This window comes from Mytilus trossulus, chromosome 3, assembly GCF_036588685.1.
Source record: "Mytilus trossulus isolate FHL-02 chromosome 3, PNRI_Mtr1.1.1.hap1, whole genome shotgun sequence".
In the NCBI taxonomy this organism is placed as follows: Eukaryota; Metazoa; Mollusca; class Bivalvia; order Mytilida; family Mytilidae; genus Mytilus; species Mytilus trossulus.
Genome location: NC_086375.1, coordinates 62,887,410 through 62,911,817, shown reverse-complemented (window position 1 = coordinate 62,911,817; position 24,408 = coordinate 62,887,410). Strand labels below are relative to the sequence as shown.

General features: G+C 31.3%; 2 protein-coding genes across 2 annotated transcripts in view; both read right to left on the bottom strand.

Moving 5' to 3' along the window:
- The window catches only part of LOC134712063 (acetylcholine receptor subunit alpha-like 2), a 37,660-nt gene extending 32,109 nt beyond the window's left edge, over nucleotides 1-5,551 (bottom strand). Inside the window, exons 1-2 of the mRNA XM_063573204.1 lie at nucleotides 5,439-5,551; nucleotides 3,588-3,745 (exon numbers count right to left, since the gene is read on the bottom strand). Coding sequence (XP_063429274.1) covers nucleotides 3,588-3,745; nucleotides 5,439-5,475 — 195 coding nt within the window. The 5' untranslated portion in view covers nucleotides 5,476-5,551. The remainder of the gene's footprint in view (nucleotides 1-3,587; nucleotides 3,746-5,438) is intronic.
- Nucleotides 5,552-11,632: 6,081 nt separating this feature from the next.
- LOC134709618 (neuronal acetylcholine receptor subunit alpha-3-like) lies at nucleotides 11,633-24,408 on the bottom strand. Its single transcript, XM_063569770.1, has 6 exons — nucleotides 24,313-24,408; nucleotides 19,290-19,456; nucleotides 15,635-15,679; nucleotides 14,627-14,751; nucleotides 13,221-13,756; nucleotides 11,633-12,153 (listed from the first exon to the last, which is right to left on the bottom strand). The coding sequence occupies exons 1-6, from the start codon at nucleotides 24,347-24,349 to the stop codon at nucleotides 11,732-11,734; spliced, it is 1,332 nt and encodes a 443-aa protein (XP_063425840.1). The 5' UTR covers nucleotides 24,350-24,408; the 3' UTR covers nucleotides 11,633-11,731.

The window sequence follows — 24,408 nt, the reverse complement described above, 5'->3', positions numbered from 1 at the left end:
ATCTACAAAAATGTACTATAGCAAATTTGAAAACAAATGCAAATATGTATAAAAAAATTAATATTTTGGTACAAACTTTAATTTGTTTTCATTTCTCTGAAGAAGTTTTTCTTGTTAGTACATGCTATCTCAATCAATCCTTCAGAAAAAACAATATTTTCTTTCATGCATCCAGTATCTGTTGGACACTTTTAGTTTTCACTTTCTAAATATCCATTCAGCTGACCTTACAACAGTCAACTATTTATATAGATTATTTTATTTAAAAGGCAATTGCAGCTCATAAATAATGGCTCTGTTTGGAAAATGGCATACATCTCTTGGATAATGATTTAGAGAATCAACAGGTCATATCCCTTGTTAGTGAATAGCATAGAATATTGCTAAAACTGCAGTGTTAACGGTGTTTAGAATCTTGGGAACTAAAGATTTTCCCATCATTCCTTCAGTGAAGAGTGATATAAATTCAGCATTCCTCTCATGGTTTGTCATTGTTTTTAATGCTAGTTTGTTTGAATATAAAAGAAACTTAGATATTACATATACCTGGTAAATATTGTAACTTTATATATTATAGTTACTATAATCGAATAATAGCGAAAATAATCTCATCTGTGATGGGACTCGGCATTTAGGTTTTGAAATTATTTATGGTTCGATTAAAAACATCTTTGTTGTTTAATGAAACATAAATTAAATGATTTTTTCATAGTTATTCTTTACTGGGATATAATAGATTACAGTTTCTATTAATTCCTAAATCAGTTTGCCCTTCTTTTATCTTATCAAAAAAAAAACCAGTTGTAGACTAACAGTCTTGATAAATGAAATTAAAAATATAATTATTGAAACCAAAGAAGAAGTATTAGAAAAGCTAATCTCGTGGCACTTATTGCCATCTCTCGGGACAAATGGTATATGATTCATAGTCAGGGGTAAGAATGATCAATTTTTATATAAAAATGGTGAAGATGGAAGTGTTTAACGACCTAGACTGGAAGTACATCATTCGGACGGTCGGTATTAATGTCGTTATTCCCCTCTTATATTTTATGTGTTTCAATCATCAGTTTTAAGTTTGTAACCCGGATTTGTTTTTTTCTCAATCGGCTGCTGAATTTGGAACAAAGGTATACTATTGTTGCTAATATTTGATTTATCAGCTATTACGTAGGTGCGAATCAAATCGAAATACATAGTACATTAAAGTTTGCATGAACATGTTCGTATAGGGTAAATTTCAGCTAATGACATATAAAAAAGGTTCGCTATCTATGGTTATTTATTAGTAGTTGGCATTATACCGGTTATGTTCTTCGCATATATTTCAATTTGATTATAAACTGCTAACGGGAGAGATTGTGCTTAATGTTCATTTGATGAAAACATGATCTTTCAATCAGTTTAATTGAGGTGTGGAAACGGCATGTTTGAACTGCAAGTAGTTCTTTGTTATTTTATGTATCATTTTCATTTTGCTTAGTTTCTTTTTTGCTTTGCATGACTTCATTAAAACTGAGTTTTGCTATGTGTATTGCTGTTCGTTTCTGTATTCTACATGAGCTAGAGGTATAGGAGGATAGTTGAGATCTCACAAAACCTGTAAAACACCACTGCACTTTGTTACTTTTTTATTTTAGTTTATTTATATGTTTTGGAGTTAAGTATGACGTCCATTTTCACAAAACATGATTATTTTTTTTATATTGCCAACGATCGTGTCTGCCAGCACATTTCGTAATGTTGCAGTGAGAAATCTACTTCAAGGAACAGTTATCAAGTATGTATAGTATAAGAGATTACGAAGGCCTGATTTTGAAATTCTGAGATTAAGTTCTATGAGGTTTTAAAACATTTCAAAAAGGGAAGAATGTAAAACAAAAATACCCTATTTCCAGGCAAATTTAAAAAAGTGAAAAAATCAAATGCAATAATCAACATATGAAGTAAAAAACAACTGCAATCATTCTATGCAATTGCAGAGATTTCATCGAATCACTTAAGTAAATATTTTGAAAACTATTATAAAAAACGTTTTGGACTACAAAATTAAAGATTCACCAATGACGCTCGAATTAAAATGTTTAAATGCCAAATAAAGTAAGAAGTTGACGACAATTGAGAGTACAAAACTTCGAAAAGTTAGGCAATAAACAGTTATGGTCATTCATTCCTGAGGTTGAAAATCCTAAGTATTTCGAACAATCAAAGTTTTGTAAATAGTTGAATTATGAATATTAGTGCTGTCAAATCGTACAGTTTTGCCAAATCGGTTACTCGGATAATCGATCGACTGATTCACTGGTTAACCGGTAGTTTAAGTTGGTGTTTAAAAGCCTTAGCTACTGAACCTTCCAAACATAAGTTTTTATAATACGATGAATTGAAATTTGTTCATTTGAATCATAAGGATCGCTGTGAGGATTCCTAGCGAAGTTTGCATTTTAATAATCTAATACACCGTATTATCTACTATAAAAGCGTTTGTAATAACTTCAGATTGAAAAATAAATAACCTTCTTGATCTCGTCGAATTGAAAATGTCAGAAACCGATGATTCTTTCATTTTTTCTTGATGTCTCAGTATATAATGTGGAGTGATTAGAAATGATCAAGCCTGCTACTCCTACCATTAAGTATACACGACTAATTACATTCACGTTGATTTGCATTTTACAATTTTTGAGTTGGCATTTCGTTTTAACTATGACTAAGCCTTGCACGATGGAAGGTTACACATTCAGATGTAGGTCTACGCAATATTATATCAAAAATAAAATAATGAAGTGAATTGTAAAATTTAATCAGACTACTAATTTAGAGTTACTGTTTAAAAAAAAAAGAAGATGTATACTAATTATTTTTACTTAATATCTTGCCTCGTGCTAAGTGCTAAGTGACAAGTTTTCTAAGTTCTAATTAATGTTATGTTGTATCAATAAACAAAAGTAACCAATAGACTGCATAATTAGTCTGTCAAATTAATTACCACGACAATATTTTCTACATAGAACAAAAGTATTTTTAGATTTTAATGTGTTTCTTCCGACTAACCGTTGACAACACTAATACACATGCCAATTAGTTCATGGCAACACAGAAGTGTTGACGACTGGATTGATGATACCATCAGGGACGTTCCAGCTACCATGATATTTCATTAAAAGGTAAAATACCAAAAATACCGCACTCTCTGGAAATTTCTAAACGGAAAATCCCTAAGCATATGGCAAATTTTAAACGGAAAATCACTAGGCATATGGCAAGTTCAAAAAATGAAACACATCAAACGAATGGATAACAACTCTCATATTCCTGACTTGGTACAAGCATTTCCTTGTGTAGAATAAATCTGGTTTTATGGCTAGCTAAACATTTATCTTGTATGACGGTAGCAAGAAATTTCATTGTATTGATAAAGATGTGTCGAAAAAAATAAAATAATAATAGGTAAAAATGTCAAACATAGGGTACATCAGTCAACATTGTAATATAATCTTAATCACTACAAAATCAAACAAATATGTAACAAAAACAAAAAAACAAAATGCATATTATATAATATAAAATAATTCAAAATCGCATACCAAGTCGTTAACTGTTAAAAGACTAAACCTAACACCAACTTTGACTTGTTGGCTTGGTCTTTGTTGTACTGTATAGTTAGTAAACAACTCAGTCCTCAGAGTCTCTTCAAGTTCTATACTATAATTTTGTTTTGGAGGAGGCGTAGTATGTACAACACCTGTAAATAATGGAAATATCAATTTATGTACATAATATAGTTTGGCATCTGTAATCTGTGGTTTATTATTTTATACGCACAAATTAAAATAAAGAAAAAAGGGAAATACCAAAGAAGTACGACAATTTCAGAAACAAAATATGCTTTATTGAGGGAGAAATTGAGCTACATTGGCAGAAAAAGAATCTTAATCAAACTTTTGGTGTTTTTTTCACCGCGTGTGCATTTCGACAATAATATGTCTTCAATAATGTCCAAACCTAAAACAAACGTTTGGAGAGCAAATCAAACAAAAATGACAAAAAGTAAATCTGAATTCGGCTTGCAATCTTTTTGTTGGTTTTCTAATTACTTCTTTTTCCACATTTTTTTTCATTACCTTATTCAAATTTTATTAAAAAACAAGGATATTTGTTAATGTTATTTCATCCAAATTCTTGTTTGTAGGAAGTATATGCTTCTGGCTATAATGACTGTAGATCTGTTACTGGTCAGATAATTGTGACAATGTATTAATTCGAAAGTTGGATTTTGAATCATAGAAGCTGTTGAACATACTAATTTGGATAATTAGTCTTAACCAAGCACCTTACTCAGGTAAATAGTTAACCAGATTGAAATCCAAAATAATTCTAAAAAGTATATGTATAATATTCTGTCCCCTAATTTAATCGCAAATGTAGCTATCTGTGGTCAATCAAACATTTAAGGGTGATATATTAAGTAGAGGTAGCTATAATGTCTTAATAGTTGAACTTGGTACCACTAGGTCAACATGTGTTTTTCAAAGATATCTCCGAATGGTTCTCCAACTTGTTAACTTTCATTGCTTACATCAGTGGTGGATACAAATCACCTTATCGGTATTTGTCCGCCATTCCTTGAAATCACACAGGTTCTCGTAAAATGGCGTCATAATACAAAATATCTGACGCCTAAATGGAAAAGTGATTGTTGTATGACGTCAATTTTTCGAACGAGACAGATTATCGTGTCAGCCGGGAATATCGATAAAGTGCATTGGTCGTTACATTCATTGGTCGCTGGAATAGATCGCTCTCTAGTCTGGTCTTGATAAGAGTTTTCAGTTTTTGATTTTGACATTTGAAAAGTAAATTTCCGATTTGAATTTTTCTTCTGTTATTTAACATTTTACAACATCAAATTTATTACAAGGCAAAAAGTCATCATTACGAGCTGAAAAGTATATTTATTACGTATACGAGCAAATGTATAAAAATATAAAAAAAATATGTTATTACGATTTTAAAAAGAGTATGTTTTATCGATAGTTTAAATATCAAAACATTACAAGTCAGTAAGATGCACAGTAAGTCGTTATAATGAAGAAATTATAATATTGTTTCTTCAATTTTGGTTCCTTAGCATAACTGAATATACATTTATTGTTGAATATAGACCGTAAAGAGGACACAAACAATTGAATTTTAAGTAATATGTTGATACCGCAATTCGTTTATGCTCTTTTTAACACAAATGTATCGTGAACGGCATTTAGCAAAAGCGTATTATCAAACTAGTGAAGGTAACCGTCCTGAAAAATTGTTATATGTGTTAAAACCCTCAGTGTAACTAGACCACGAAGAACATCAATCCAAATGCTGTTGGTTTTGAGCAAAGGAGTAAATAATGATATTTACCTTTTTAATAGTTACAATGTAAGTATACTTACCAAGAAGTATGAATGTTATAAAAGTATGTATTTCCATAATCAATTGTATTCGTTATATGAGGTCAACTTGAAAAATTGTATTTTAGAAGCGATTGATTGTAAAATTGTTATCATACGTTATATACGTTTCACTGGTGATTTTGCGAGAGAAAAACATAATCTTTCTTGTTCACTTGTTAGTTGTTTACCAGAAACATTTCAATATTAGTTATGCGTTTAAATATGAAAAGGTTTGTCAGGAAAATAAAAGCTTATCCCCTGATACACATCTGTTCGTAATAAGTTAATGAATTATTGATTCAACGACTAATGTGACGGAAATTTAGATAAAGTTAGATTGGGTTTTGAATAAATAGTAAAGAAAATACTATTTACCTTTATTGTAATTGACAAATAAAGAGCAAGTCTCACATTTCATCACTAGCACGATTTATGAATTATAAATAGCTTGTAACATCATCAGTATGATTTTTTAATTGATAAGATAATTGATACATGTTGGGTGTGCTTTTCAACAAACAATCGGAATTCCCAAAAATTGTGCACTTGAATCTTATTCATAGTGGTAGATTCGTTAAGGAGTTTCTCCGTTTCTCAGGAGGAATAAATAGAAATTTGTGTTTTTCGTAAACTTCACGTTTCGTCGCATAGATGATGTCCTATCAATTATATCTGAAGTTCAGACTCATTAGCACACTTGAAATGTATACAGAGATTTCCATTAAATTGACATACGTACGCAACTCGATGTATGGACCTAATGGGACGGGTTATTTCGAACAATTGATTGAATACGTCGATTAAACAAGTCTTTTAAATCACAATTTTTGTCTATATATTTTTTGTCTATCATGACGAAAAATGATAGCAATATTGCATTTTAATTTATCACGTGGTTTTCCAGATGCCTGACTTTGTTTAATTGCCAATAGGAACAAGACCAATAATTATCATATTTTTATCCCCTTGATCACATTCGAGAGGGTAATGTAGAGACGAGTGTGTGACCAAAGAGAAAATAATGAATCTGTAAGTTACATATACATGAACGTTTGTTAAAGAGTACATTTGCAACAAAAATGTGTGGCCTTAATACACCACCCCTTCATATCATAATATATCCATGTTCAGTGTACCACTTCATCTGGGTCAAACTCATAGTTGGCATGTGATTTTAGAGGTTCAATATTTTGAACAAAATGGAAGAACGGCAGGATTCACAGATAATTTAATATGATATTCCCACGCATTCATAAATTGGTCTTAAAACTAAAACGATCATCTTACTAAACAAACATTTAAGTAAAAAGTCCCTCCATGTCTGCTTTTTATACGTATTTGTATACATAGCGCCAATTTTCTTTTTAGAAAAAAATAATAGTTTAAGAACATTGACGTTAAATTGCGGCTACTTACAATCCATGGATCATAATAACTAAAGAAAAGATTTTAACAAATTAACTGATTCACTAAACTGTTATATTTATTCCTGCGAAAGCGGCCTCCGAAATTCCATTTGATAAAATTCTACGGAAAGGTGGCACAGTACTATCCGAAATCTAAATCAATGATCTGAGTTTTAACCTTCGACAAAAGTATCTTAAAATAAATCATAGAAGAATGCTAAAAAAGAAGTACATGCAAGTCGTGTACATCTTTTACATTCCGACGTGTTTGAAATCTTATCACTTAAAAATGAGAATATGATCTCGCTTCAGATACCATTATTTGTATATGTTCAAACTTAATTTTGATTAATAAGCTTTAAGAAATCATCGATGAAGATATAAATATATATGTCAAGTGAATTGACGAAGTAATGATTGGTGTATTCGATTACTGGTATCTGAATGATATAAGTATTCCCTGTAAAAGAGGGACGAAGGATACCAAAGGGACAGTCAAACTCATAAATCTAAAACAAACCGACAACGCCATGGCTAAAAATGAAAAAGACAAACAGACAAACAATAGTACACATGACACAACACAGAAAACCAAAGAATAAACAACACGAACCCAACCAAAAACTAGGGGTGACCTCAGGTGCTCCGGAAGGGTAAGCAGATCCTACTCCAAATGTTGTTGTCAATGAAATCCACGCAAAATAATAGCAAATAACGTAAAATATCAAAAAGTAGATTTTTAAATTTTCAAGTAACATCTGTTCAAACACAGTACGTGCAATCAACGAGTCAAAAATTCTACGATCCACTCCGTCGTCCTCGGGGGTCGAATTTGAGCTTGTTTTGTGTACTGGCAAGCCGGACCAGTGAACTCCAAAATCTACTGGTCCGGCTCTAAACTTACGGGTCTTGCAAAAAACTAGGCAACACTCAAGTTCCACCAATGCAAGAAGGCATATAAGACTGAATATTCAAATTCTCAAAACAAGTTTTTAATTTACTCATATTAAGGGAGCTTGTGTGGTAAAACAGTTCAGTCCTCCCAACGAAGCATTCATCCTAGGATAATATGCTATATTCCTAACATCATATGTGTATGCTAATTATAGACAATGAGCAAATCAGTATGTACCTTGTACTGAAGGTTAGCAATAACCCCATTGTTAGTACGACTAGATTCAGGTGGAAAAATTAGTTTTGTTTTCAATTTTCAATAACCTAGTTTGTTCACAGATATAGTTCCGTCTAACAATCTGTATGTATCGTTTTGAAAATCTTTTAAATCCTGTTCAGCTGATTTTTGTTAAGGTCCGCCAAATACTGTGAGGAAAAATAATGTTTGCAAGCAATTATCTATCAAAACCAAGATAAAGTTCCACCAATGCGAGATGGAATATCAGGCTGAATATTCAAATTCTCAAAACAAGTTTTCAATTTACTCCTATTAAGGGAGCTAGTTTGGTAAAACAATACAGTCCTCCCAACGAAGCTTTCATCCTAGGATAATGTGATATATTCCTAACACCATATGTGAAAGCTAATTCTAGACAATGAGCAAATCAGTATGTACCTTGTATTGAAAGTTAGCAATAACCCCATTGTTTTTTTTTCAATCATTACATTCGCTCCGTGCCTCTCATATCCTTATAAATTTGATAACCATCTGAATATTCCTGCAGAAATCATAGAAATACTGATAACTTGCACTTCCCCCTCGGCATCTGCTCGACATAGGTTAACAACTGCTAGAAAAGAAGTTTTGATTATGCCTTTGTTACAAGTCCGAACATAAATAAATTCTTTCTCAAGAATTCAACTATCAATAGAGCCATTGCAAATTCTTGAAATATATTTACTTTTATTTATATTATTTACAACTTTTTGAGATTCCACTTTTTGCAATGAAATAAGCAAAAGTTACAACTTGCTTGTCATTCCAATATATCTATCTGATAAATACACCTTTTATCTCGTCAAGTTCAATAATCCAAAAAAAAATCTGTGAACAAGCGCTTTTTTTAACAAAAGCATATACATTTCTGAATATGTTCACCAATCTTTTGAAAATGTTTTGATTTTAAGTTTGAATTATTTCCCCTGCCTCTGATTCCTCGTGTGCTTTACTCTTCTTTATTCCTTATTCCGGTAGACTTTTTGTGCCGTTCTGATTTTTCATGAGCAAGTACATAATCTAACTTAAAGTTTGAAGATCCCATTACAAAAATACATTTTTTATCTGAGTCTGTCACTGCAAGATTTTCACATGCTATACAATTCATAACATCGACTATATAATTTAATCATTCACGATCTATTTCCAAGGAATCTTTTTTTTGTATTTATGTTACCTTATCTCAATTTCATAATCTTTTTTCCTATCTTCTTTTGGAAGCCATTTTTTTTAAATGTCCGCCGGTTTAATCATTTCCACAAATTCCCACATTTTGTGTTGTTGTTACGAACACTCACACGGATATTAATAAACTTGAACTATGGTAATATTTAGTACCAACCAGTATCGTGTAATTTATTTCGCAGGGATTTTTTTTGGTTAACAAACCGAGAATTAATGTTCAAAGTTAAAAATACAAAGTGTACAAGTAATGTTAAGGTGAATAAAAATAGTGAAACATGTAAAGTTTGTAAATTTCTTGCAAATAAGAACGAATTCTGGACTTTCACGAAATATTTCTTTTTACATCTGACAATAAGAGTTTGTATAGAAGAAAAAGTAACAACAAAAGGATCGATTCTAGCCTTTTCTAATTATGTACTTTCCATTTCAATTAAGCGACATTCAAGCATCACCTTCATATGGAATATATATTTTCAAGTTACTACGATCTTGACGAGCTTGCGTTATATGGTAACTTTGATATAGAGTTGTTGCTTATCAAAAAGGAAACAAGTAGTCCTGACTTTTTACGGTCGCCAACATAATTCGTTGACCGCTATATAATGTCTGTGTCACAAATAACTACGGATAAATGTCTTCACCACAACCACGTCCTTTTCTCGATTTATATATCGACGGAAGAGACTCAAGATGATCAACATGACGATCCCACATGTGGAACAAGAACTTCTTACCTTACAGAAATCAATTTTAATTTTTTTTTTTTTTTTGTATTTTTTTTTTTTTTTTTTATAGTTTTATGTAAACTTGTTTGTTTTTCTGTCTTATTCCCATCGCGTTGTCCGTTTCTAGACATATGAGGTTTCTGCTTGAAATCTTCCGCTTTTTCTGTTCAAATTCTTTAAGTTGAATCTTTCTTCAAAAAGTTGTCTACATCTTTCATAAAATAAATACAAATTTGACAAACTAATGATATCAACATCTGCTGTAAAAAGATTTTGGTAATCGAAATATTACGTTCACAATAACCGGAAACCACCCTTCAAATACATGGATATCGAGCCATTTAAAAAGTTTAGAAGGAGTCAACGATAAATCGACGCCAATGAAAGGAAAATAATGAAAAGGAAAGAAAACGGGGTTCTGTTTATCATACATTTTTGTATATGAAGCCATGAGAAAATGTTTAAGTCTAAAATAGACACGTGTGTTAATTTAAGTTTTTTGATTGAGTCCTTCCAAATCATATTTTATCGTGTGTTTTTCTATGTTGTACCATTGGTTCAGAAAAGGGGAGAAGGTTTGGTACCATTAAAACGTTTAATCACGCTGCAAATGTTTGCACCTGTCCTAAGTAAGGAATCTGATGTACAGCAGTTATCGTTTGTTTATGTAATTTATACGTTATAGACCGTTGGCTTTCCCGTTTGAATGGTTTTACACTAATGGTTTTGGGGTCCTTTATAGCTTGTTGTTCGGTGTGAGCGAAGACTGCGTGATGAATGCCGTACATTGACCTATAATGATTTACTTTTATTAATTGTTATTTGGATGGAGAGGTGACTCATTGGCACTCACACAACATCTTCCTATATCTATGATATTAGTTATCAACAACTTTGGTGTCAGTACGACAATTTTTTTTTCAATTTTCAATAACCTTGATTGTTCACATATATCGTTTCGTCCATTGATTTGTATGTATTGTTTATAAAATCTATTAAATCCCGTTTCGCTAGTTCTTTGTTAAGGTCAGCCAAAATACTGTGATGAAAAAAAATATTTGCAAGCAATTATCTATTAAAACCATGATAATCTATAATTTAAAAAATAATAAAATTGGGCAAACCATTTCATTGATTTTCAATTTTGTGTATGTTTTATAATGAGCAGATAATTGAATCGACCACACAATTTAAAGTTACATCCACATTACAGATATTGAAAGTGTAGTTTACAGAGTAATGATACCGGATCATTCAAAATGAAAGTAGTGGCGTTGCTAAAACAAGTGAACCTTAAATTGTCGCGTTTCAAAGAAATAGGAGTGTTGCTTTTTCAGAATATTGTCGTGTGTGCTTTATTATTTTTATTATGCAGTTCTACATAGCATTTGTTTAGTTTAGCTATGTGAAAATAAGAAGGAAATAAAAGCCAAATCCCTGTGTGGTCAACTAAGTTTCTTGATAATTTATAAATTTGTATTCATATTTCATTCATACTAAACCGATTGAAAATTTCCTGAAAAATATAATATGAATAATATTACCCTCTAATTTGTTTGCATAAAGAAGGAGCAATCCGAAAGGTTGACGATACGCTGTCCAATCAAAGATCAATAAAAAAGAGTCAAAAATATTTCAAATTTAATATTTCACCAAAAAAAAGCATTAATATTTGTCACAAATCATTGAAAAAGATATCAGGGCAGTTACCAGAACGTCAGTTTTTAAGACATAACACATGGTTGAAGTACCGAGTGTTTTAAATTGATGTTTTGCCACTCCATTATATTTAAAACTCCCACATTACTAAATATCTGCAGTATTATACCCAACTATTATTACAAAAAATAATGCGAGTGTAGATATCACAATGAGGATCATATAAATATTGTAAAATACTTTGTCCATTATTTCTGACAATTCTTTCCATGTAAGGTTTCGAGATTCGTCCTCATTTTCTGTCTCAATATCAGGATTATTTCTGTTCTCTGTAAGTGGTATGTCATCTGTTCTGGTAATATTTAAGTCCGATCCATTAACATTAACTTTATTCCTCTTACAAGCCCAACTTTGTTTCCAACAAGCAAATTTTATCAAGTATGTTGTTGTAAATTTCTTCACCCAGTCAGGGATTCTTTCGTCATCTGTGCGCATGTGTAGATTAATCACAAATGTAGTTAAGCACACAGCAATGGTAGCAAGAAACAATATGAAAGCAAGGTACATGGCTGAAATGTGATGAACAATAAATAATTAACAGGCCATACAGATAAAAACATGATCTGTCTTTGGACTTCATAGTTTATCATTTTAAAATAAGCGTGCAACAAGCTATTAACATACTTTCTTGCTTATGATATCAGTAAAATGCATAATTGCCGGAGTGAATAAGAGGCCACCGTCAGGGTCAAAATTTTTAAAAGTACTAGATGCTTTTGTAAAACAGCTGTTATAAAATTGAGAAAGGAAATTGGGAATATGTCAAAGCGACAAGAACCCGACCATAGAGCAAACAACAGCCGAAGTTCACCAATGGGTCTTCAATGTAGCGATAAACTCCCGCACCCGTAGGCGTCCTACAGTTAGCCCCTTGAAAAATATGTATACTAGTACTGTGATAATGGACGTCATACTTAACTCCAATTTATGCACAAGAAACTAAAATTAAAAATCATACAAGACTAAGCCTTGAGGTAAGACAGGTAATGTTAGGAATATTGATGTTATATCAAAGTACAGAGGTTTGTATGAATGTATGACATTTAATAGAAGGGCACTCGATCAAAGTGCTAGTACGTCATGTTGATGCCTTTGGATCAAGGACTTCCCAAAATTATCGCACGCTTGCATGTTTAAGATCTCCACATTCTTGATATGTCTATCCAAAGTCATGAGCCTTTTAATCCTTGGTCAGATGTATGCTGTCTTTGTTTTTTGATTTTTTGTTTTTGATTCATTGTTCTAGCGCAATTTGTCATGTTAGGACTTTTAAAAGGTTATTTTATAGAATGAATATCGCTTGTTGTTGATCGCTGCGACCTTTATTTGTTCACAGCATTGGTGTCTGTTTGGTGGATATCAAATTGTCAATTCCACAACATCGCCTTATCATAATATATATGAGTTTTTTTCTCCTAAATATATCCAAATCAGATTTTTCGATTTTCCCTTAAATCTTACAGTGCATAAATATCTGTTGTAACATATCTAAACAGTACAAATGGGGACTTCCCGTTTTTAAACTTGCCTTGATGTTCATAATTTTTGGTAAACCTTTTTCAATAGCTTTACTTACATAACAAACATACTGTGACAGATGTACTGGGTATATTGTCCGAAATCAGCGTAAGATAAACTGCATACGATAACAGAACGGTTAAAGAAAATCCAATCTTTTCACCGGATTCAACAGGCAGTTTGAACACAAAAGCTATCAGAATGGCCATCAGAGCTACTGGAAACAAGGTGTTAACAACATGAAACAAAAGACGTCGCTGAAGTCTGATCAAGAACGAAACCGAAGAGAAGGCATCGCCATCTCTAGTTCGTGCTTCCGATCTAAAACTCTCCGCAGAAAGTAGATCCCATTCCCCATTCTCAGTATAAAAGCTTATATCGATATTCTGGTCTTTGAAAACCAGTTCTATTTCAGCCTTAGTATATGCCCAAGCACTGACTTTCAAATAACATTCTTGTGTGTCCATAGGATAATATTTGGTATCAGACTCACAACTGACTTTGTATATACCAGCTGGATTCCATATAACTCTGCCATCTTGTGCTATTCTCATTGGCACTGACTTATCGCTGATTACCGATATCCCATCAACACTATATAAAATGATAAGAACGCAATACAGAAACAAATTAAATATCCTCTACAATGTTAAAGCATGTAAATAAAGGGTGACCTTTGAAATATGCACACGTAGTAAAAGGAATTATAAAATTTAAGAAAACTATTATAAGATGCGGTACAGTTTTGTAATTGTTTTTATTTATTTGTGATTTTGTTATTTTTCTTGTTATCTATAAAATATTTAGGGACTCTCATATACAGCGTGTCTGTTTTATAGAAAATAACGTTTTGTAAATTTGGTGCGTCCTGAGTGTTTTTCTTGATTTACCTATAAAAAAAAATGCTCAAACGAAAAAGAAATGAAATGCAAAGGGTGGAAACAAACTTAGCACTTGAATCATTACTAGTATATGACTATATGTAACATTAAAATCATGATATCTTTATCGATCTAGGGCTAACTTTGCCATCATATGATGTTGAAATCCTTGAATTTTCTTTATTATTTCTTATACTATCAGCGGACGATTTTAAACAGATATGGTAAAAATCACATTAGTACCGCAGCAAGTCCACTTATTGAGACTTAAAATGTCAAAAATAAGTTTAACCCAACAAGATGGTCAATTACATTTTTTAAGTCAAAAACCAAGATTATTATTTCTCTTTTGTCATATCTTAAATGCATTCACATTTTTATCGATTTGTTGGGATTTAAAGCTTGGCAGTCTTGATATGGACCATATGTTGGGATACGAATGTCTATAAAAGGACTTAAAATTCATTATATGAGCATGACATTTAAGTTTCCAATTTCCTCAAGTTTCGAGAAAGCAGTTGGCATTCACAGACTTTGAAACGTATTAGTCTGCCTCCCTTAATAAGTAAATAAAATAACTTACGCATTCTCTATAATAATTGCTGGTCGCCAAACATGCTCTTCTGTGGCAAATAGAAACTTAATGTTTGTAAAATCTTCCGATGTTTTTCTTGATCTATCCCAGACCAATCTTGTATCTTTCCAATCCTAAATAGAACAAACAGTCTTTATAAATTAAAAAATTAAAAATTCATTATTGAGACTAGAAAATATTTCTTTAATTTTCTATTATAAGATTCTGGTCAATTGGTTGAATAAACAAAAATGATAATGTTATATTATGGTTAAATGCATGTGTTTATGATTTTTTTGTATTGGATTATTTTTAAACTATCGAAAATAAATATAAGTAACTTATCATACGAATATTTTTAAAACATACTTTGTGTTTTCGATGGTGCTCAATTAAACTGTATAATCTTGTGGTTGGATGTTTAAGTGTCGAATATTCAATAATCATACCGCATGTTCTATGGAGAAAAATGCATTTTTTTTAAGGAACTCCCTTTGCAGCCAAAACTGTACCTCTTTAAACAATTGTGTCCAAGAAAGGATTTTCTATTTTAATCAAATATCAAAACATAGTGCTGTGCAGGCATATTTTGGACATGTTTTGCCCGAACTTCTATATTCGTCGCTACCATGTGTTTTTATACTGGTAACTTTCTCAAGTTTTTTCTCTATGAGACGAATCATAGAAATCATATATGAAAACCAGTACGTTAACAAAACAAAATATCCATGAATATTATGTATCTTCTCAAAAGAGACATGGCTTGTGAAACAGTTGTATTTACATAGTGCAACATACATGTTTTGTGGTCCTACAGCGCTTATCTGACTTTTCCTTAACCATTTTTGTGTTGGTTGCATAGCATTATATTTTCTTTCTTTTTTTTCTTGTTTACGGTTCTCTTATTTTTATTTTGTGCCCTTTATTCGCTATTCTGTTACCCTCAATCCATACTTTAAATACTGTTTGATACCATTGAACAGACACACTGTGATACATTTCTCAGTATAGACTTACCATAGTCAAGTATCCAGATAATGACAAGGTCTGATCTTTTATGTTCTGAAATTAAGGTTAAAAAGGTTCATTTGTGTGATTACGCCTCCAGTAGAATAAGTTTTAAAATGTCAACTACTAAGTTTCTCTAAAAGAATGAACATAACGTGTTACTATTCTTTGCTTCAAAAAAAGGATAAAATTACCTGAAATGATAATAATCAGATACTAATCGTATTTCTCATCTTATTTCTTTTACTTTACACTGTCAGTTTTACTCAAACACACATTTTTGGCAAGTTTAAATCACTTTTAATATTTTAGTTTCACACTTCTGGTTCCCTATACGATTTGACTTTTTCGTTAAATAAATCAACTTTTGTATTTCTTTTTGGTATTAATTTTATCATTTGTTTTACTTAAATATTTGAGATTCGAGTATCACAGAAAATACATTAATTGTCAAAATGCGCAACTTCTCCAACAAGGGTATTAACACTGACTTTATAGTTATATTTCAGTAACTCGTACATCGGTACTTCAGTGTCTTGACAATCTTTCCACAAGATTTCATGTTGTCTTTCAACACGATTTTGTTTAATGTTCTTACACTACCGCCCTAGGTTATGGAGGGTTTTGCGCTAAATAGAGGTTTCTCATTATCTTACGAACGGACGAAACTCTACGAACGTATCGTTATGGAGCAGTAATTTTGTTATAATAAAAATCCATAATAAATGTCTACCAATACTGCAGTGTGTTTAAAAGACAACAGTTAACAACTTAATATCATTTTTTGCAACTTTGCATTTTATTGTTGTCATTTAACATCCGTGTTCCAATTTATTTTCTGTTGTTGACTGTTTCGTTTTCTTACGTTGAGTTCCGTTTGTTGACATGTCGATTTATCTCCCTTATCCATTCAAAAAGATTTTTTTTTTAAAAATTCAACACATCTAGTTTGCAATTGGTTGATTGATTGTTTGGTGTTTAACGTTCAGTGGCAAATATTTCATTCATTTCATTGCGAAATTAGCGTTTGGTAAAGGATTGATAAGTGATCGAGATAACACAACTTTAATATGTTTCATATATCCACACGTCCCTTCTATGGGTCCAATCGGTTTGAGTTACTATGAGTTTCATTATTTTGTATCGGAGAGTATCTTGAATAGATAAGTCGTAACATAGCTTTTTTATTTCTAATATTTATTGGGAATCAGATAAAGAAATTCAAAGGTGCACTCGATCTATCGTTAGAAATAGAGTTTTACTACGCCCCTAACTAAAAAGAAAAATTAGAAATATGAAAAATAGAGGAAATATGCACAGTATGCCATAAAAGCTTAACACGGAAACAATAAACAAGAAAAAAATATGTATATACTCATAATTATACTATAGAGGAAACATACACACATAGAATAAGAAAGGTCATGATAACAAAAAAAAAACAATATAGAAGTTAAAATATGTATTTCGATATTTTCCTTTATTTTTCTTGTTAAGTCTACCAATTTATAACAAATGGATTGTACCTTTATATATACAATAATAGGCACTCGTAGTATATGAGTTGGTAGCCGCGAGGTTTCATGGTTATAGTTAATGAGTTAGAACTTGGCGGTTTAGGTTCGAATCCTGGTATATATTTTTTTGTTTCCTCTATTCTCTAGTTTGCCTGTTTTGTTTCTTGTTTTTTAAGGTATTATGGATATTTTGTTTAATAAAAGCGAGTTTCTTCGTTTATAATCGGATCATTGTTAGCTATTCCACATGTTTGAAATGAAAATGTTAACATTCTAGGTGTTCATTTTTGTTTTATAAACCACTATTATTAGTATGATTTCATCTGTTTTTTCGCAAATTCATATGCTAGAAAATCGTGATATGCCTAGAATAAGACTTCTTGTTAGAAATTTCAGACACATGCTTTAAAATTTATGCTATATATATGTTTTTTGTCAAGTTGTTGTCCCCGGCTTCGACATATTCCCCATTTTCATTCTCAAGCTTATTAGAAAAAAGATAGTATATGTCTCATTTTGTCAAAAATGTTCAGATAGATATAGATAGATATAAGGGCAGACGTGGTGTGTTCAACATGTATTTGTATTGTTTTAATCATTTAATTGTTATATATAATTTAATGTTATGCATCGTTTGTCACGATAACATGGTTATTTAAACTCACTTACAATACCTTCTAATTAAGAATAGGCCTGCGGGCTCATGGTTTCTTTTTCAAGAATCAACGCTTATCCATTGTATCTATATCACATCATTTGGATTTTAGTGGTTGGGGCAGAGAAGTTATCCCGGAACTTATTGGGATGTTTTCTTTTCAAATTTAAATCGAAAGGCGTTCACTTCTAGATTTATTTTACCTCGTGTCCACGAAAGAATTTCTACCGTTAATCCGCTTTTAGCTAAGATAAAAAAAAAAAAATCTTATCCCATTCGATCCATATACATGAATCTATACTTACCTTTTTCACATATACTAAATAGTGATGTTGTCATCATGTTTATTAAAATTTCTTGTACGATTACTGTCTTTAAATTAAATATTCTTCACTTAAATTAATAGATCAATAAGACTTTCAACTGTGTTGATTGAACAGTAAATTGTATATTATATATCATATAATATCAAATAAATATTATATATTTGATTCAAAATGGTTTAAAAAATTAAGCATGTATATTTTACGCGTAAAAGACATTTCAAAGGGAAGAAGAGCACAGTCGATAATCCAAAATTATAAGATAAATTACTGCTCCCTCTTTTCTCGTTACGGCAAGTAACGTCAAGTTAGGGCGATTTTCGTTCGTTCGTAAGATGTTGAGAAACCTCTAATACTCCGTTTACTTTTATGTGTCTGTCCCAAAGTCATGAGCCTGTTATTCAATGGTTGTCGTTGGTTGATGTAAGTCCACTATGTCTTTCGATTATTGTTGTAAACATAAAACAGCAGTAAACTTTTTTTACTTAATCGTTTCACATTTTTCATGGAATGATCTTTTATAATTAGCTATACGATATAGGTATAATTTACAGTAGAAAGCTGTGTGTTAGACTTCGTATTTATATCCTCTCCCATTCGTCTCTGATGTAGTATTTTATCATAATTGCAGACAACTAAGTTTTATATTACTTTTATGTTTTTCTTATTTTTCTTGACGAAGAACTTATTTCTACACACTTTTAAGTCGAACCAAGAAAACGTTACAGTTTTGTTCTCGTAAATAAAGCGCGTGGTAAAAATGTTAACTTGTGATCAATATATAGTTTTTTTTTCAGTTTTTTTTTTTTTGTTTTTTTGGGTGAGAAAATGGTGTAGCTAAAGTAAGAATTTGTTACATGTAGGTTTGAAAAGTTGAAAAAAAGACTGATCTAGTCCATCAAAGTTCTAGGTAAGGGATATTTAGACAATCTGCTACATGAAAACATTTATACAGTTGCTTAAAATATCAATAAGTTATTGACAGAATCAAGTTGCAATAAACGTAGACCCCTTTTTCAAATCAATCATCTATTTTGAAATCAACTGGTTATCAATTAAAAAATCTTTGAGTAGTAATTCGCAATTATTTATCAAATACGGTGGATTTATTTAGTAAAGACATCAACCCATCAAAACTTTTGCTATATAGTTTAAAATGAATGTCATACCAAGTCATTGACTGTTAAAAGATTGAACTTAATGGCAACTCGGACTTTTTGGCTTGGTCTTTGTTGAACTGTATAGTTAGAAAACATTTCAATCCTGAGTTTCTCTTCTAGTTCGATACTATAATTCTGCATAGGAGGGGGAACAGTTACTGCAGTCTGTACCAAACCTGTAAAAATTATATTAATTAAAATAATAATAATAATGATACATCTACCTTTAAAAAAAATGAATATATAAATAGAAAAGAATAAAACATGAAAACAAGCTATGTTATGAAAACATTTATCTTACCTCTTATACGTTTCTAGGAATTCGTTTGGTTAAAAGCAACCACGCGGAGACCTTGTTAATTTCATATCAGGTAAGTAGATTTCCATATTGTGTTAGCATGCGGTCTTATTACAATTCACGCTTAGTGGTGGTGTCCCCTTATAAAACAACACGGTGTTTAAGGGAAATCTTAAAAGTTTCAAAAGACGAAGATATTGATTATGAACGATAGAAATAAATCCATAAAACACATTTAAAGTCAACACGTTGTTATTGTTGGCAATTATTCCTGTAAAGAAGAATTCTTTATACTTTATACGATATTGAAGACTTGATCACTTTGATAGTCCAAAATACCACATGCTAAGATTAAGATGGTTCGTTAAGATAAATGCATTACATACAAATAGTCTGATAGTGACCTTACACAATATATATGGGGTCAGTACATTCCATATGGGGATTCGAGCTTCGCTTTTACCCTATATCTAATGATCAGACCCAATATATATTGCATTAGGTCACCAGCACACTATATAACGAATAGTATATGTAATATATAGATAACTCATCTAAACATCAACCCAATAATGTTAGATTTGTAAATTTGCTTTCGCAAATTTTTTGTTCTTCCCTCGCCGTGATTCGAACCCATGCTAATGATATATAGTGACATAAAATCGCCTGCACTGTAACCGTAGCGCTGGACCACACGACCACCTTGGCTTCATAAAAATGAAGCTTTCGGTGGCCGGGTGTTACCTTTCCACGTCAGTTTTAATCTTGCGTCGCACTAAAGTACATGATATATAAGGCATGAAGATGTTTGTTTTACAAATCAGCTACCTTATATATAGTAAATAAAAGCAACAGTAGTATACCGCTGTTCAAAACTCATAAATCCATGGACAAAAAACAAAATCGGGGTAACAAACTAAAAACGAGGGAAACGCATTAATTGTAAGAGGAGAACAATGACACCGAAACGCAACACACACAGAAACGGACCAAGCATCAGACAAAATCCCACGAGAATAACACATATAACATCTAAACTAAAAACATGAATTTGGGATAAACAAGTACCGTGCCACGTCTTATCCTAATATCTCAAAAATAAGAGAAAATAAACGACACAACATTAAAATGCAACACACACAGAAACGAACAATGATATAACAATGGCCATCTTCCTGACTTAGTACAGGACATTTTTAAAGGGGAATAAAAATGGTGGGTTGAACCTGGTTTTGTGGCATGCCAACCTCGCACTTTAATGGCCAAGTTAAATATAACATTGAAATGACAACATAATATTACAGGACTACAATATAAATAAATAGGAGAACATATTAGACAAAGAAACACATGATTAATAGATAACAAAAAGAATCAGGTTTAGTAAAGGATCCTACAAATTAATGTAAGATACAGTCACAGAAAATAATTATATTTATAAGTACGTCTGAACCAGTGACAACTCTACAACAGATTTATCCATCGGATCACCAGCAATATATATGTATATACAACTCGTCTAAACATCAACCCAACAATGTTAGATCTATAAATTTGCTTTCGGGTGGTTGTCGCTTTGACATATTCACCATTTCCTTTCTCAATTTTATTTCGCAAATTTTTGTTCTTCCCTATATATATATATATATATGCACACGTATAAAAACTGCGGTTTTTATCCAACGCAGTCATAGGTTTGAACGTAGTTTTCAATTTAGACTCGTTTATATATATATATATATATAACTAGTCTAAACATCAACCCAACAATGTTAGATATATATAGGTAGTCTAACGACGGCAGAGGATTGTTATAAGAAAACGATTCTATATACAACTAATACATAATATTGACGCCAAGAAAAATTGTAGATTCTATCACTACATCAAGCATTATAAGACATTTCTACATTCGAGCTAGTTAAATTTTCAAATATAAATGTCATATATCTTTTTATTCGAGATTTGCCGATATAATCTTTATTTTTATTGATATTTGGACGATAGACTGGCACACTTAATTTCTTCTTTTCAAATGATCTGCAAACAGTTATGTTCTTTCTTTGTCTTTTAATTTTTCGATAACGTCCATTATCTTGCAGGTTTCACCTTTGATCATCAGTAAAGAAATACGTTTATTTGCATACATTTTGGTAAGAAAGCAAGAGAAACATGAGAGTTATATGATGAAATCATTTACACCAAAAAATTGCTAACGTACTTTATTTCATCTCCAAACAGGAATATTATAGTCAATTGTGTAATTTGTAGGAATGTGAAAGTGTACTCGAGTACTCGGGTACTTTCTCTGAAGGCCGAGTACTCGAGTACAATTTTAGTATGAGATGAATGTTTAAATTAATCTAACTACTCTTTAATTGGAATTTAATTAAGGTATAATTTACATTTTAAAAAAGAGACGATATTCAGACTTATAAGTCGAATACAGACTGACAACGCTATGGCTTAAAAAAAAAAGGAAAACACAAACAGACAAATGATAGTGCAAACAAACAATGCACAGAAAACTTAAAACTGAACAACACGAACAAGCACAAGTAAATTAAAGTCCAATATTGTTGTTCACAAATTAATGGAAAATTCGTAATATAAAAAATACCAACAGATCATACAGACATGTATTTGCTACTTTGTCGGACTTTTATATGCAAATATTTATGGTTTTATTGGCATGTTTCTATTTTGGTTCATGAACACGTACAAAAACAATAGTTGCTTTCGTGATAGGTTATTAGTAGAAGAGGAGGTCAGTAACTCATTGTTTAATTGACACAAAAAATGGAGGACCGATACGCACAGCAGAGGATCAAGCGAAATTTCTGATTTTTTGACATCCCTGGAAATTTTGTCAAGGATTAGAAAAGAAAATTCTACACAATGTCATGTTTTATTGCATTCAACTGTTTGATATGAACAAATAAGTACTTCGATAAAACAAACTCCACATATTTGTCTCTTGAATAATTAATGTTTCATGTTCGATATTTGAAAGTTATCCATAATCACTGTAATGACATATCGTGATTCATTTAAATGTATTATTCCATACAGCTTTCCCGGTATGTCACACAATCAACTGACGTATATTAACTTCTTGTGCTTTCATTTGTTTATTAAAATAAAGCCATGATTTAATAATAACTGTTTTCTCAAACGAAAACAAAAAACACAACATTTTCCAACAAGTTATACATCCTACATTTAGAAATTATGTTATCAAAGATTTATTTCTGATCAAACTCGAGGTGTTTTTTTTTTTATATATTTTACGTTAAAATGACAGATTGTTATTGGTTCATATGAGCATGGAAGTATTATATTGACTTCCATGATATGAGGGAGACAGTTTACTCTGTCCCATGGCTCAGATGGAGATACTTTTTGAATGTCATCTTTTCGTACAGAAAAGTAAAACAAATTCGACAATTCAAAAGACAACGCAATTCTTGGACTACTTAAAGTTTTACCCTTTTTGTTGATTGTCACTTGAAATATGAAAAAAATATTTTGCGTCACTTTTGTTATTTCTGTACAGGTGTAACGTTTTAGATATAAACAACTTCATATATCATTACTTTTAGTTTAAGTTTACATAACAATAGTGATAGGACAAGGATTATAATAAATTGATTAACACATATCCGAGAGGGTGATAAAGCCGCGGTTGACAATGTTTTCTCGGGGTAATTAATAATCTGGTCAGCCTTGTGTCACTTAAAAAAAGTCGAATATAGACTTAATTTATCTTGTTTATTTAAAAGTATGAATATTTAGAATGATTTCAAATGTAACAATTATTAAACAGGGTATTGAACACTAGTAATTTTGGGGTCCTTTATAGCTTGTTGTTCCGTGTGAGCCAAGGCTCCGTGTTGAAGGCCGTACTTTAACCTATAATGGTTTACTTTTTAAATTGTTATTTGGATGGAGAGTTGTCTCATTGGCACTCACAACACATCTTCCTATATCTATTCCAATAAAGTGATGATAAACCATTATGGAATATGAAAACGTTTTGACTCAACAATGAGAAATAACTAATACATGATGATCAGCTAAATGAGACACCAAACTAAAAGAGGTGAACAATCAAACAGGAAAACTACCGGATGAGCTGAACTTTTAACACAACGATTAATGAAAAACCAAATATATCAGACATTAATCAACGACAACCACAGAATTGTGTTCAAATAATAATGAACTTGGGTTACAAAGAAACAAAGTTACAAACAGAAACTATACAAACATGCAAACTCAGTCAAAGTATCACAATTTGGAACAAAATGTGTGATGCCTAAAGATCGAAGATCACAGATATATCGCTTGTGAATTAAGAAAACAAACGTCGACCAATTCTATGATGATTATCGTAAACAAAAGAATGTTTTGCCGATTTCAGTCATACTTCCCAATTTATCTGATTTAACACCCCTGTCAATAAGACTGTTAATTTCAATATAGAAGATAATAACGTACAATATTTTCTGTTTTCTATGTTCCTCAAGATGAAACTTCAGTGAAAACTCGACGATTATAAGAAAGGAACCACCAAATAACCACCACATTCCTTTATTTGTTATCTTAAGAGAATGTGTAGACAGATAGGATTATAGATGACAGAAAGTTAATTTTGTGAAGATTATTTACCGATATACATATATATATAATATGTATGTTTTAAATTTAAAGTAGAACAAAATCTGAACTCACCAGGAAGAATGAAGGTTACAAAACTAAGTATTTCCATTATTAGTTATAACTATAATATAAACTTAACGAAAAATATTATTGAAAAGTAGCTCTACG